Genomic DNA, 16,911 nt, shown 5'->3' with positions numbered 1-16,911 from the left:
GTGTGTGTGTGTGTGTGTGTGCGTGCGTGCGTGCGTGCGTGTGCGTGTGTGTACTCACTGTATGTATTGTGTGTGATGTGTGTTAGATGTTGCACAGCAAAGACTGCCACCTAGTGAGGGGAAAACTGCACTGCATGTTATCTGAAGGTCAGACTGAAAGGCCTCATACTGTTTTTGAGATTTTCAGAAAAAAGTCACAATGTTGATATATACAGAAAAAAGTCAGACATTTTAGATTTTCAGAATAAAGTAGATTGAAGAATGTTTGCCTTTTTAGTATATTTAGAAAAAGTAAATATTAAAAAACGATCATTTGCCACAAAGTGAACATAATAATGACTCTTTTGACAGTTTTTCTGTTCTATTTTAGAAGTTAAAAAAGTGAAATAATGTAAAACGATTAATTAGGCTTCACAAATGTTATACAAATATCAATGTCCCAAAATAAAATTAGATAAAAGCACAACACATTACAAAGGCTTTAAGGCTATTTATGCAGGACTCTTGGATATGTCACAACAATCACAGATGTAAATAATACAACTAAAAATCTTGATTTTAGGGATACATTTATACATTTTTAAATAAATAAGGAGGTGCGAGCAGTAGATACAGCAAAGCAAACCCTCAAATGTGGGATGTTTTTGCAGTTTTGTGCAAGGCATCACACGCTTTGCCTTACCATTAGGCATTGGCAGAAAAGAGCACCTTTTTATAGTCCCCTTACTTAGGTGCTTCCAAAAACAGGGGTGCTATAGTTAGACCTGTTTTACATTAAAAAAACGGAACCCAGGTCATACATAAATAAACAAGACACCAAAATACTTCACATATGTCTAATCTATTTCTGGTTATTTCATGAATACTTACTCCTATTATTTGGTATAACCCTCCCGGAACGATAAATACATTTTGGTTTTTCGCGGATTGTTTGAGGAGAGCACCATGCACAGGTAAGTGTTTAAAACATGATATGCCGTTCATTAATATTGTCTCCACCTTACTTAACGTTAACAATGACTTCATTTAAGACAATAAGGTTGTTTATACATATGTTGATTGATTTATCTAGAATACTGGGAGTTAAGAGGGCCTGCATTGCAGACATAACGCCATTCAATAAAGTGTTTTAAACGACGCACTTGCTTGTTAATTAATATGCCTTTTTTTGTTGTCTTGTGCAAAACCTCTTGCAATGCATTGCAGTGGACAACCTAGGTGCCTATAATGCTTTGCCAACTGAAAGGGAGATCACCAACCAAGCATACTGTCCTTTTGGGACGGTTGTTGATGTTGGTGTTGATTTTAATGAAACACCTGTTTTTCCACTGTGCAAAGTAAAATCATAGACTGCCTGCTTTTAATAAGTTGTGTTGAAACGGGTGGAATATGTAATCTTTAAACTTCTGAAGAGAGCTTCTCTACGGTTCCCACGATGTTTTCTGACACTTTCTTGATGAGTGAAAGTATGTTTCATCTCAGCTTTTGTTCAGGTTTGCAGATCCTTAAAAGCCATGTCCTTGCTGTTCTGTAAATACCCAGACGGGGGCGATGTGGACTCAGAAGCTGAACACTCTCCATCATGAGGCAGCACAGGTCCAGGCCAAGCTTTTTTGAAACTGTCCCACCTCCAAAATGTCCTGTTTGTCCCAGTCTCATGTCCACAACCAGATTCTCCATGCAGAGGCAAGGTCCTGATCCAGTCCCAGGCAAATTCAGAGCATTGGCCTGTTTGATTTGTCCGTTCCACCTCACTACTCTCCTCTCTCAAACTTAGTATCTTTATTTAAGCCCACCAAAAACCCACAATTTACTTTTTTGCATGTATTCTTCACGGCTCTCTTGATCTCCAGTGTCTCCTCTCCCATCACTTCACCAACTAACTGTATGTTTGCTAGGAGGATGCTACAAGTGGATTGTTGTCATGTAGCTTCTTTAAGATAAGATAATACTTTATTGATCCCAATTTGGGAAATGTTTGTGTTGCAGCAGCATAAAAAGACATGGCATTGTACAATTAAAATTATTTAAAAATTAAATAAAAAGACTAGAAATAAACAAGAAAGTAGAAAATATACATGCTGAATTTACAAATTAAAGGTGGGGTTGGTAACTTTGGAGAAACCAGCTCGAGTGCGCTAGAATTTGAAAATACACTACCGGAAAAAATCTGCACTTCCTTACAGAGCCCCTCCTCCAACACACACAAACGCGCACATGACCAATGAGGGCACGAGATAAGTTTGTGCACAGATGGAAGGCTGACAGGCAGGTAGGCCATCCAGTTATTTTAGCCGGGCCGGCTAAAATGATTGGTCGTGCTTTTTACAGTACTACGGCTTCCACAGATGACATTTTTTTTAATGGATTTTTTGTCAAAGCACTTAAGATATTCATTGCTATCGGGATGTTCAGAGCATTCCATGGAATATAACAAAAAGTGTATCTCGAGCCGGTTTCTCAAACTTACCTACCCCACCTTTAACAATAACAAAATATGGTTATTTTATTTAGGCTACAGATGCTATTTTATCCATACACTGGTCCATAAAAAAATACCAACATATATCACATTGTACAGATAAGTTTTTCATTCAGGATGGAACACTTGGTGAGTAAACTGTCAGTGAAGTCATTTTATGGAACACAATCCACATTTGGTCTTTGGGCAGCTTTTTGCATAATCTTTGACATGGAAATGTGCACATGCAAAATAATGCAAATGTGTGTACAGTGAACTACCCATGACCCTGTTGGAATTTTAACAGGAAAAAGTGTGTCATGCTTCCTCAAATTACATTCAGCAGCATGAGTAAGCTATTTTAGTTGCGCAGAGGTGTTCTGACCCTTTAAGAATTTGACTGAGAGGAGTTACTGTACAAGTATTTCACTGATCAGAACAGCACATGTAGGTAATCAGATTCACTGTAAGAGACATTTTACAGGAGAACACAAACAAAATAACTCAAAAGGCGTAACTATTTATATTGGCTTCTCGTGTGGCTCTGCATTACGCTTCTAATATTATTGTGTTTGGTGTGGGGAAAAGATAAGCTCGGTGTCTCTCTCTAGGATAAATAATGTGCAGGGAAGAGGATCCAGGGATGGAAACGGGTGGAACAAGGTCAGGAAAAAACTGGAGCTCATAACAGAAACCCCACACCTTTAACTTCGGCTGTGGACGTCTGATTTCCATATTTTTCACATCTGCCTGAAATTGTAATGCAATACAGGAGTAGAGAATAATAGATATATACCCTATTACTCTACATCACGTACTTTACAATGGCAAGATGTCATCACAGGGAATTAAAGGCAGTTAGATCAGAGAAAAAAGAAGCCCACTGCCTGCACGCTGGCCTAAAATATCATATTCTCTATGTTTTCTCTTAATTGTAAAGGGGGATATAACAAGTCAGGAAAACCCCACCAGATATCAAAAGTAATTAAGAAGGCTATACTTTTACTCACTCATACTTACCTTGAGCATCTCCATTGTATGGTGTACGGTTTCACTACATTACAGGTGAACATTTTGTATTATTTGTAGTCCTCTACTTAAATCTAACACTCACTGTTTGGATTAAAACTGTATGTCAGACATGATTAGTTTACAAAATACAGAAACGTGTTGAAGACAGGACAAGGTTCCTAACCTTTACAAAAAACACTGTCTAGTTGGGGCTCTTGTCACATTTTGTTGTAAACTAACTGTTGATAAGTTGTGGACATTTCCCCTCAAAACCTCTCACATGTTCTTATTTGAACAACTGTTTGAGGTCAACATTTTCAATACTTTTCAAAGATAATGTTTTCATAACTTTATTTTTCTTTCCTCTTCAGTTTATCACCTCATGACCTCTTTGATTTAACATGTGACCTTTTGGAGGGATGTGATTCCCAGATTGGGAACCGCTTCAGTAAAGTAGTTCAAACTAGCTCCACCACAACCAGCAAGTAAAATGCTGTTTAAACATTGATGTATCAGTGTTAACAATGTCATAAATAATATGCCAATGGGTGCAGAGTCAGGTTTTCTGTAGTACTTAGATTTTTGATTCTCTAATTGGGTTTTGCTGATAGCTTTAGGATATTGAATGCATGACTTTCACTTGTAACAGATTATTTTATAAAGTATTGGGGCTTCAACACCTTCCATAACACAGTTTAAGTGAGCTGACATACTTCTAGTCAGATATTAGGGTCACCTTGTCCTCTTTACCTCCGTGTCTTCATAGCTGCAGCACAGACACGCAGCCATGAGACAAACAGTGTTCTGTTCTGGGAGAATGGCTCTAACCATGTGGAACTGAGAGCAGATCTCAATTAAAGCCCGGTTTACACTCACGACTTTCAAAGGGAGGGAAAGTAAAGGGGGGAATGTGTGGCATACAGTCAGTGTGTAAAACATAAGTACATTTACTCAAGTACTGTACTTGAGTACAATTTTGCAGGGACTTGTATATTACTTGAGTATTTCCATTTTCTGCTACTTTGTACTTCTACTCCAATTCAGAGGTAAATATTGTACTTTTACTCCACTACATTTACCTTTTAGTTACTTTGCAGATATGGATTACTGATGTAAAATATAATCATCACTTAAATAAGACTATCATTACACCTGGATTAAATTAATATGCTACCCAGCGGTATAAATACAAATGTGTTCCACCTTTTAAGTTTTATAAACACAATAATATATCAATAATTATAATCAAAACATATAGTGTATATTAATCTGAAATGGGCCAAACTGCATAAGGAGTAGTTTTACTTTTGGTAAATGTTGATGCAGTTATTTGAGTACCATTTTGATTACAGGACTTTTATTTGTAATGAATATTTTCTACACTGGTATTTCACGTTAACTTAAGTAGGCTACAAGATCCGAGCACGTCTTCAACCTCTCATGAGCTATAATAGTTGGGATGATACTGAATACACAGTATTTCTGTGTGTGGGTGGGGTGGTTTTCCAAAATTGCTGTAATCTCCCTCCAGCTCTTCTGCCTGTATATCTGGGGCGTGTTCTGCCGTTACAGCAGGAAAAAAACTCCCAGTCCTGAAACTCCTGCAGCTCCAGAGAGGCAGTCTGGATTTGCAGTCAGGGGACATTCATCATCTTCCTCCTCCTCCTCATCACCAGCCAGCAGAGCAGCTCTCTCTCTCTCTGTCCCTCCCTCACACTCCCCCACGTTTTCCTCTCTGTCCGCCTGTCTAAACAAGAATCCTCTCCTTTTATTTTCTATCTCTGACACACGGTAGTCATGTATGCTGACGGGGACCTGCTGCAGATCCCTCTGGGGCTCATCAACAGCGCGGGGAAGTATCTGACCGCGGAGACCTTCGGCTTTAAGATCAACGCGTCGGCCAGCAGCCTGAAGAAGAAGCAGACCTGGACCCTGGAGCAGACCGGAGAGGACGGCAGCGCGGTGTTCCTCCGCTCCCACCTGGGCCGCTACCTCGCCACGGACAAAGACGGCAACGTGACCGCGGACAGCGAGACGCGCAGCGGCCGCGACTGCCGCTTCGTCATCACCGCGCACGAGGACGGGCGGTGGTCTCTGCAGTCCGAGCCGCACGGCCGGTTCCTGGGCGGAAGCGAGGACCGAATCACCTGCTTTGCGCAGACCGCCACACCGGCAGAGAAATGGAGCGTGCACCTGGCCGTGCACCCGCAGGTCAACCTGTACAGCTTCACGCGCAAACGCTTCGCGCACCTGAGCACGAAAGGGGGGCGGCAGGAGGTGTCCATAGACCGGGACGTCCCCTGGGGGGTGGACTCTCTGGTGACTCTGGTGTATCGGGACCAGCGCTACCACCTGGAGACTTCAGACAACCGCTTCCTCCGCAGTGACGGCAGCCTGTCCACTAACACCGACAAGGACACCGGCTACATGCTGGAGTTCCGCTCCGGGAAAGTGGCTTTCCGCGACTGCAACGGCCTCTACCTGGCGCCCGCGGGCCCGACCGGCACAATGAAGTCTGGGAAAAGCGGCCGCGTGGGGAAGGATGAACTGTTTGGCCTCGAGCGCAGCCACGCGCAGGTCGTGCTGACTGCAGGCAACGAGAGGAACGTCTCCACGAGGCAAGGTGAGGCTCTGCAGACAATCAGAGCCAGAAACACAAATCATATTTCACTGTACAGATGAAGTCACTGCATAACTGACACACACCATGCAGCTGTTGCATTCGTCTCTGGAGAATTAGAAACCCCTGTTACTTCATTTTCCTCACACCATGTGTTTTTCATTACTCTCCCTTTCTCCTTCCTCCCTTCTTTTGGCCAGCCTCTGCCTAGCTTAACATTTTTCTGCAGTAATTCTACCCCTGCATTGTGGCTGCTGGTTCAGTATCAGCTTCAGTCTACAGTTATCCATCATCCGTTATCTCAGAATAGCCTGAGAATAAAGACAGAACACGAGGAATGGTTTGTTTTGGAGACAAAAGGGATCAAATGGAGAGACAAGAGTGAACAGAGGGAGGTGTGACTCAGTCCTGAATGTGGATCTTTATGCCACATGTTACCTCTTTGTCTTGTCGCCACTCAGTCTCACTCTCTGGGCCAGACTGATCATTAACAGCAGTTTATTCAAGCAGTCAATACGCTTTAATGCAAGCAGAGATGGTGTGTGTGCTAGAGAGATGGATTGCAGCAGAAGAAAGATAATCATGATTTAATGAGGTCACCGCAGGGCAGCGACTTCTGACCTGGTCTTTCATTGAAGTAGTAAACATTATTTTTAATGGACCACCGGCATCAATATAGCCCAATAACTGGAATGGGGCGTAATGGACACTTTTTAGACTGTGTTTCAATGGTTAAATAGGTTTTTGTGTCAAGTCTAAATGAAGAGCTTTATTCCTGAACTCCTCTATGGTGGAGAGATTCCCAGCTGGGTCATTTGAGATAAGTCACCTTAAATCTTTTTGAGCAACTCGCAGGTTACAATCTTATATATACTGTCTATGGTTAAGATGCATGTCTGTCACGTGACGTCTATGTTTGGGGAAAAAAATACTTTCAGAGCTGCAAAAATGGCTGGCTTTATGTTAGCAAAGGGGTCGCATTACAGGTGAAAGGGGAGACAGTTAGTCAAAGAGCAGGTATGAAATCCATAAAAAGCTTTGAGTGGTGATTTTAGACTTGGATTCATAAGTAGGCCAGAAACAAGACTCGTAATGGATGCAACTGTTTGCTGTCCATGTCCACCACATCTCTTTCAAATAATGTCAGTGTGTTCACAGCTTGTTCTGCTCCCAAATGGTTAAAAATCAATAAATAATGCTCGAGTGCTCTTACATAACTGAAACCTAACCTCAGTAAATTAACTATAACTGCCACTTAGCTTCTGTTACATAACGGAGACTAGGTTAGAGTGACATAACTGAGACATTGCCATAGTCTCAGTTATAACTGGGACATAGTCTCAGTATTATAACTACTGCAAGTAGTTCTCAGTTATGACTGGATGTTCAGTCTTAAGGCCGCTACACACCCACCTGAGACCAAAGAACGCGTACTGAAGGCGTCCCGACTTTTACGTCAGCTACGTCGCCTGCATCGGCTACGCCGCCCGCCTACGAACACACCGCAAATACTTCAGTCGACGAATGGCAATAACTGTCCTTACCAGCAGGCAGCGGTAGTGTGAACAGCCAATCAGAGTGATTGCTTGGGCCGACTTTCTCTGACCTCCCGCGGCCGATTCAACATGTTGAATCGGCCGCGGGAGGCATCGGGAGGTGTGAAAAGGTGCCATAAAGAGACGACGGTGCGGGACACACCAACCTGAGTAGGGCGCCGCGAATGCCCGACTGCCTCTGACGGCCATTGACTCCCAAAATCGGGTTGGTGTGTAGCCAGCTTTAAGGGAGTCTGAACTCCTCATTTTGGGACTTACAGTATGTGTTGTTTTAATTAAAGTCTCGTGTTTCTAGTCTAGATATTCACCATGAGAGAAGCGGAGATATGTGTCCACTCTGTCCTCATTACAACATAATGCAGTAACAAGACTTTTTGACTGATATTTGCAAATCTATTCTTTTCATATTTGGAAACACTTGCTTTGTTGTTGTTCCACTATGATTTTCCCCATCACCTTCCTCACTTAACAAAGTCACTTTCAGGACTGGCTCATCCCGCTGTAGGCTGCAACAAATCTGTGAAACAACCCTTTTAAAACTGGGCACAGAGAGTAGGACGTTGTGTCCCTTTCAGAGTCAACCTCATGAATAGGAGGGATTCAGAGTTTCAGACTGAATGAAAACTGACAACAGCTTGTCCCACTTTTCTAGGCATTGACCTGTCAGCCAATCAGGACGAGGAAGGAGATCAGGAAGTGTTCCAGTTGGAGATGAGCCGTGAGGACAGGAAGTGTGCCTTCAGAACCGCTGCTGGAAAATACTGGACTCTGACAGCATCTGGGGGCCTGCAGTGCACGGCATCCACCAAGTAACCACACACACATAAACACACACTGGGTCATGTTAAATGTCACGCACCTCATTTGCATATTCCTCATAGTTTGCTCATTGAGTTTGTTAATGTGTGTGTCACAGGTCGGCCGACAGTTACTTTGAGCTGGAGTGGCGTGACGGTCGTGTGTGTGTGCGTGCAGCCAACAACAAATATGTGATTGCCAAGAGGAACGGGCACTTAGCTGCTACTGTCGACACCACAGGTCAGTGACGATCCTGTCAATAAGCTACGATCATCCTCTCATTAAAGGCCCCCTATTATACTGTTTTTCAGGTTGCCTTGGTTGGTTATTGGCTAATGGTTACACAAGCCAAAAAATCGTTATGACATCATAAAGTGGCCAAAATCTGATCAGCTCATTTTCAGACAGGTTTTTGTATAAATGGATCAGGACAAAAAGTGAGCAAATCTTTGTTCCTGAAACTTTCAGAATCTCTTTACACAGAGGGGACACATGTTTATATATACAGGGTTCCCGCGGGGTCTTAAAAAGTCTTAAAAAGTCTTACATTTGATAATCAGAATTGAAGGCCTTAAAAAGGTCTTAAATATGATCAAAATAATTTGAAAAGTCTTAAATATAATTAAGAAGGTCTTAAAAATGATGGGATTTGAAAGATACTTCTGTGTTGCGATAGCGTCTAAATGTGTTTTGGGGGAAATGTCCGGGCTGGAAAGTAACCAGTTCCACCCAACAATCTGTATTGAAATAAATCAACATGGAACCAGTAATCACTAACTTTGCATCCCCCGGCCCCTTATCGGTGAACACCCAGCTAGTAACCTAGCAACCAAGCTTCAGCTAGCGGCAGTCAGAAACTCAGGTATCTTCGAATCTACTTACAAATAAATATGGGGAAGTGTAAGTTCAACCGTATTTGGTTGGAAAACATCGAATTTAGTGCTTGGTTGAAACCAGTGGAGGGGAACGTGTGTGAAGCCCGCTGCACCTTTTGCAAAATAAATTAGCGTTTGTTTTGCTAATGTAGCGTTAGCTAGTGCAGCGTTAGCTAGTGCAGCAGCTCCCGCAACATCGGGGGACCTCCGGGTGACGTTTGGGTCTACGTCAACCCTAAAAGCAGCAACAATGAAATATTGTAGCCAAGGCAGCAGAGCTCTGAATATAGCTCTTGTCACACTCTCTCTCACACACACTAATTTGACTAATGACCACACACACACACACACACACACACACACACACACACACACACACACACACACACACACACACACACACACACTAGGGCTGCTCGATTATGGCAAAAATCATAATCACGATCATTTTGGTCAATAATTGATATCACGATTATTAAATACGATTATTCATTGACTTTGACATCCATTTTAACCCTAACCCTAACCCTTTTAAACAAATAATAATTTGAACAGTCTCTTTTTAACTGTTGATTACCCTGAACGTATAATTCAACTAAAAAACCAATACACAAATAAATTAAATAAATGATACCAAAATAATAAATACCAATAAACAAGATCAACAAATATTTTGGAGCGCACTTCCACAAGCTACTAAACATATATAAATATGATAAATAAAAATAAATTAGACTCAAATTAATTAGATCAAATATGTTGTAGTGCACTGTCACAACCTAGCAAAGCAAAATAATAGTTTTTTTCGATGATGTTTTTGTAATTGTGGCAGGCCAAAATCGTAATTGCGATTAAAAAACGATTAATTGCACAGCCCTAACACACACACACGCACGCACACACACGCACGCACGCACGCACGCGCACACACACACACACACACACACACACACACACACACTTTTGGCTAACACGCTAACTGTGTACTGTTATGTTCAGTCATTGTTATGTTGAACGTGAATATATTTACTTTGTAAGTAATTATAGGACGTATTTCTTCTTTCATAGCAATTTTCCTTCATACTTTCTTGCCGTGAAATAGGTCTTAAATTCTATTCAAAGTGGTCTTAAAAAGGTCTTAAAAAGTCTTACATTTGAGTTGGCGAAACCTGCAGGAACCCTGTATATAAAAGACATGAAAAAGTGGATTTTGCATAATAGGTGACGTTTAAGATGCTTTGGGGAAAGAGTTGGTTTATCAAAATCCTGCTCTCTTAAGGTGAGGCTGAACAGTTCCTGATGAAGCTGATCAACCGTCCAATCATCGTCCTTCGTGGGGAGCACGGGTTCATCGGGGCGCGTAAAGCAGGGATGGCGACCCTGGACTCCAACAGAGCATCTTACGACGTTTTCCAGCTGGAGTTTCACAACGGAGCTTATGCTCTTAAAGGTAAGCGGATAACAGAACTGTTGTGCTGTTCCTGCATGTTTTACATATCTTCAACAAGACACATGATTTAAAAAAAAACAATGTGTAGAAAACTATGTGAAAATAACATGCATCCTGATGATGGATGTTTCTGTTTGTAAAAAATTACAACGGTTTGCCCTTTGGTGTCTATTTTGATTCTTGTACATGGGAATAACAGAGCAATCAATGAGGTAATATTTATTCTTCCCTTTTTGGTCAATAGTACAATTAAGTTAGATGGGAAAATCAAACATTCAAGAATTGCAAAACAATGCACAAACTTTAACAGATTCACATTACCCTGGGCACCACGCTCCTATTTCCTCGTCTCAGTGCGGGTACATCACAGGTCTATAAAACTCCACTTTGCTCTAGACACAGTCAATGTTTAGAGATCTAATGGGAATAACGTCACGGCTACATGGCTCCACAACCACCTTACATCAAAAACCTTTCATCATTTCAGCCATCAAACCTACTTAGTGCTGATGAAATATCTGTTATCCTTTTCCTCCATGATGATACAGTGATAACATAATGTAAAAAGGGAAATGAGGCATGTAGATGTCGTTGCACAGGTGTGAAAAGGTGATTCTAGCTATATCGACCAAAACGTTTTTTTTTTTACCAAGCTCTTAAGGGTTAGGGTTAACTAACTTTAGCTAGATTTTCTATCAAGCCAATAGACGCCTTAAACAGACATTTCTAACTCGTTTTCTTTCCTTTATATTTTTGTTACTCACAGCTGATGAGCTGCTTGTCCTCCGATGGTGGGATGATATTGTGCAATGCTCAAAATAAATAACTTTTTCTACAAGAAAACAGGCCTTTACAATAGTCAAAAACAAATCAAACAAAACTCCAATAAAATAATAAACAACTTAGCTATTCTTTCTTGCTTTCTTTCTATGTTAAGGCTTGCATAACTTGGTAACTTGAACGGTAGTTAAATACATTTGCTTTAAAGGGGGGACTATGGGGATTGACTTGCTTTTGGAATGAGCCTCAAGTGGACGTTCAATGAACTGCAGTTTCTGTTACTTCCACATGGGCTTCACTGTTCAGCCACAGACGTTTTCCCTTGGTATACACATCATCCGGTGCTTTATAGTGTGTGTGTGTGTGTGTGTGTGTGTGTGTGTGTGTGTGTGTGTGTGTGTGTGTGTGTGTTGTGTGTGTGTGTGTGTGTGTGTGTGTGTGTGTGTGTGTGTGTGTGTGTGTGTGTGTGTGTGTGTGTGTGTGTGTGTGTGTGTGTGTGTGTGTGTGTGTGTGTGTGTGTGTGTGTGTGTGTGTGTGTGTGTGTGTGTGTGTGTGTGTGTGTGTGTGTGTGTGTGTTCCCTCCCTCCCTCCAGACTCCCAGGGGAAGTATTGGTGTGTTGGAGAGGACACGGCGGTGGGATGCAGCGGCTCCACACCCGTCCAGTTCCTGTTTGAGTTCTGTGACCTCAACAAGATGGCCATCCGTGCTCTGGGGGGGAAGTACCTGAAGGGAGACCACGCTGGAGGGCTGAAGGCCAGCGCCGACTCCCTGGACAGCGCCACCCTCTGGGAATACTGAGAACACAAAGCTGGACCTCCACTCTACCTGACACAATGCTTCAAACTATTGATAAATACTGTAGGTAGCTTTTTTGTTTTGCATACGTGTGCCTGTGTGTGTAATCGTGAATTGGTCTGGATGGATGGATGTGTTAAACTGGAAGTCATGGCACCAAAGCACTGCAGGTGTTTTATTTTCTTTCTCCATTATTATTATCTCTTCCTACTGGGCTTTTTAACTGGACATGTGGATGTACTGATGTTGTGTAATGAATAAATCATAATGTGGTTTCACTTCCTATCAAATTTACACACGCTGGGAAATGTTGTGCCTAACTGTGGTGACTACTGGTGTAAACAAACATACTGAATGCTATAAATCATCACTTACTAACCTTCTCTTGTTACATTTCCTGCTTGCTCTATACGCTACTTTCATCTCCTACTCTCTTTTAAACTATTAAGCACAACTCAAACTAGATAAAGGGATGTTACTAATTTACATTATTCTGCTGTATATAAGGCTTTTATGTCGCTGAATACTTAAAAGAAACATAGTAACCAAGTGAAAAAGTGTCCTGAGGGTTTAAAAGAAAGGAATAGATCTAACATGTTGCCTGTATGCTACTTGCCAGATTTATTTCCTTCTCTTTGGTGTGCAGGAAGACACAATCTGTTTATAGACAGACGCATCTACAGGAAGTAGTCAGTAGTGGAAGGTTTTCCATAAAGACTGTAATCCACTCTGATTGGCAGTGTAAGGTTTTCAATTATATTTGGAAACAAATCAAAGGAGCGTTGAGATTGAATCATCAACTTAAGGAGACTTCTGAGTGAGAATAATCATCCGTTCTGTTAAAAGTAGTGAAAAGGAGGTTGAAGGTAAGCTACTATGCACTCAAATGCACATGAATACATACAAATATAGTCATAGATACATTTATTCCAGCTATGACTAATTCTGCACAACTACAATACTACAATACGTGAAAAGCACATGTTTGTTATGATGAAATGGATGGTGTGTAAACGCAATGAAAGAGTGTCTGGCTATAATTGTGGCTGTGCCTTCCTCTCTCTTTTCATGTTCTTACACTTGATCTGAAAAACCTCAATAAAGTTTTCCCTCTTAATATTTGACGTTCTCCTGGACTTCTTCTTCTTGGCAATTGGTTTTATTTCTCCAGGATGCATGGATTTTCCAAATAACTTTTAACTAAACAGTTTTAATTTGGTAACTGGTAACATTGGAGTCACGTGGTTTTAGCCATGCTATAGTTGCATTGTCAGTCTGTCGGTCAGTCGTCAATCACTTTGGTTGAGATCTTAACATCTCAACATATAGATGGGTTGGCACAACATTTTGAACAGATATTCATGACGCCCAGAGAGCGAAGTTCCCAACAATTGTCTTCTTTAAGAGAAGAAAAAGAAAGAAAAATGATTATTATTTATTAATAATTCAGTTTTCAACTCTGTTATTGTATACACACACACATGCATAGGACCTATCCAGATAACATTTGAACACATATGTACAAACACATGCATTTATAGAGAGGTGCAAGAGCGAAAAGGCTGCCAGGTTGTGCAGAACAATGGAGCAGTCAGGGGTTCAGTACCTTGCTCAAGGACACCTTGGCCCAGAAGGTGAACTTGCACATCAGCTACACTTTGTCGTTTTTTGGTCCGATCGGGACTTGAACTGGCGACCCTTCATTTGTTTAAAGGCTAATTTGGTGGTAGTTAATATTTCCAAAACCATTGCTGAATTGATCCTAACTTATTTGTTCAACTTAATATTATATCTTCCTCCTCAGTGCCATAGAGCTCCATCATTTAGCCACACTGGTTGTCATCTTCCTCCTCCATAAAACCTGAATAGAAAATAGGCCATCGAGGATTCAATTGTGATGTGATAGATGCTGTTTTGTGTGGGAGAAGGATGAAAGCACATGCATCATATCCCCTTGAGATTTCTCTGAGCCAAAACTGTACAAGGGAAAGGAAGACGAGAGTAGAGGGAGGTAACCTACTCCTCTTCCTCTTCCTCCGTCCATCTGCAGAGGAAACTCAGCGCTTCTCTTACAGAGTCACATGTGTGCCAAACTCGACAAAGAGTCAATGGGTTTGTTCCATTAGATTTTGTGAGGATAACTCCAGGATAAATTCATATATTAACAGCGCTGTTATGAATTTTTTAAGCGTATTGCAATCAGCAGAAGGAAAAAGCTAGCATTAAGCTCCAAACGGACAACAACATACTGGCATGACTTAAAGGGGCCCTAGTATGCTCGTTTTGAGGTTTGATTTGTGTGTTTTGTGTCTCTCCTGTGACATGTCTCCATGTTTTAATGTTCAAAAAGCTCTTTATTTTTCTCATACTACCTGGGGGGGGGGACTCACAGGTTGGTGCCAAGTGGACAATGAAGCCATCGCCCACATACACAGCCCCAGGGGCGTCGCCTGGACCTGGAAACATTCGGGGCTTAGCCCACAGTGGTGGCGGCCGCGGCGCTACAGTGGAATTTTCTACTGCAACACTCCCCACACACACATACTGTTGTAGCAAACACTTTTGGATGGTGGCTTAAAGCCCCCCTCCGCTACGCGCCGTTCGTTAGATGAGGCTGGTTATATTTAATAAAGAAGAAATTCAAAACACCGGAATAAAGGTTATAACAATAATCTGATTTTACTGGTAAGAAACAAAACACGTATACAAGTTTACAGAGTACTCCGGACTTTCAATTTCCACTGCTGTGCGATACAGGTATCGGGACCAGCCAGTCAGAAAACAGGAAGCATTTTACATGCAAAAACAACAGTATTCATATTCATATTTTGGGGCGGAGATGTGTTGACTTCTTCCTTCCCATTTTACTCCGAAGCGAATCAGAGAGTCCGTGGGGAGGAGCTGTGTGAGCTGCTCACTCTCCCAGGTGTTTTTACTGGTTGGATTCACTTCTGGTCGGGTCCAATACAGCGAATCAGAGTTCTGAGAAAAAGTATGTTTTCTTCTGAGCAGAGCGTGAGATTCGGAAGTACACAAGAACAGAGTAAATCTTATCTCTGCACCGATATTCACTCCTTTACTTTCCCAAGGAATATTTCACACAAACTATTCTTTCCCAGACAACCAAACATTGTACACAGATATATTGATGCCCAGAAAGAACCTTGAAAAGAATATGTGTGTGTGCTGGTGGGAGGAGGTGTATGTGTGTGTAACAGGATCTCTGGGTCAGTGAGTTGTAAGTGAGAAGACAATATCTATATATGGGATTACTTAAAACAGTTCAAACAATACATGTTCACTAAAATACAATTCAAAATAATACATGTTTACTTCAATACAGTTTAGAACCATATCTGTTTACTTTAATACACAGTACACCCTCTACTCTTACAATGAAGGCTTGATAATCAACTCAGGTGTAAGCAGGGGTAAAGTGCTATTTTTTCTAAGCGGGGGGCGGACTTCACCTTCTCTAGTGGGGTCCTGGGGCATGCTACCCCGGGAAGATTTTTTTTAAATATTGAAGTTAAAAGCATCAATCTGGTGCACTTTGAGAGCAAAATTAAGAGATCTATGGATACATCTCTCAACACCCATATGAAACAGAACTGTAAACAGATGTTCTTTTTCTTATATTTTACAAATCACTCCCCTTTTAAACTGTATTCTTGTTTTACTGTCATACAGTATTTCATAACTGTTTTTCATGTATTCTCTCTGGCTGTCCATCTCATAATGTTCACATAGAAACTAGCTGTCAATAGGAATATCATTCAGAAGAATTATAATTTCATGCAAAAATCTGTCACAAAAAGAGGTTGCACATTTCAATTCATGTGTTGTTATGGCAACGTCAGTGGCCAAACAGCCACATTTACTGCTGCAAATACGTTCAAACAAACTGTCGACACGTAAAGCAGTGGCAACCATGCCACCATTTCAGCTGACTTTTTCTCAGAAATACTGTCACATAACATCCATATATTTCAGTGCTAGGTTGATGCTTAGCTAAGCTAACTATGAAACACTTTAACTGACAGGACTCAGGATCAACTGTGTAGCCTACTGTAATGTATCTCCTAGCTTCATGTCGAAAAGTACGTCAACATTTCCCAGAGAGCTTTCTTTGAAATCACCAGGTAACGCTAAAAAACATAAAATTTAAATTGTATGACAAAGTGTTTATTTAACCCTTGTGCCCTCCTCGAATTTTCAACCTTTCGACCCCTTCGTGGCAAAAATGAACACGCCCATAATAACTGCTATTAAATCATCATACATCAACATTTCTTTCTACTTTTTTTTTCATGAATCACTTAAACAACTTATAACGTACTCAAAACTACCAAACATTCAATAATTTTCAGGATTTTAACCCTTTAAATGCCTGTTTCATTATTTGAATTATTTCATTATTTATGACAAAAAACGAATTTTTTGCAATATAATAATTAGTAGAGGGATGGAACTTTGGTGGTTATTAGAGTCTTGGATGTGTCAAAGATTAGCAATAAAATTGATTTCACTGCATTATTATTTTTTACGTAGTGTCAGATACTAC

The 16,911-nt window shown here is 41.1% G+C and overlaps 1 protein-coding gene across 1 annotated transcript; it reads left to right on the top strand.

The window, feature by feature from the left end:
* Window positions 1-5,120: 5,120 nt before the first annotated feature.
* Window positions 5,121-13,471, top strand: LOC117481534 (fascin-like). Its single transcript, XM_034129250.1, has 5 exons — window positions 5,121-6,095; window positions 8,301-8,457; window positions 8,565-8,686; window positions 10,601-10,771; window positions 12,145-13,471. Exons 1-5 carry the CDS (start codon window positions 5,270-5,272, stop codon window positions 12,348-12,350), a joined length of 1,482 nt encoding a protein of 493 aa, XP_033985141.1. The 5' UTR covers window positions 5,121-5,269; the 3' UTR covers window positions 12,351-13,471.
* The last annotated feature ends 3,440 nt before the right edge of the window (window positions 13,472-16,911 follow it).

Source organism: Trematomus bernacchii, unplaced genomic scaffold (assembly GCF_902827165.1).
Source record: "Trematomus bernacchii unplaced genomic scaffold, fTreBer1.1, whole genome shotgun sequence".
Taxonomy (NCBI): Eukaryota; Metazoa; Chordata; class Actinopteri; order Perciformes; family Nototheniidae; genus Trematomus; species Trematomus bernacchii.
This window is presented reverse-complemented; position numbering and strand designations above follow the sequence as displayed.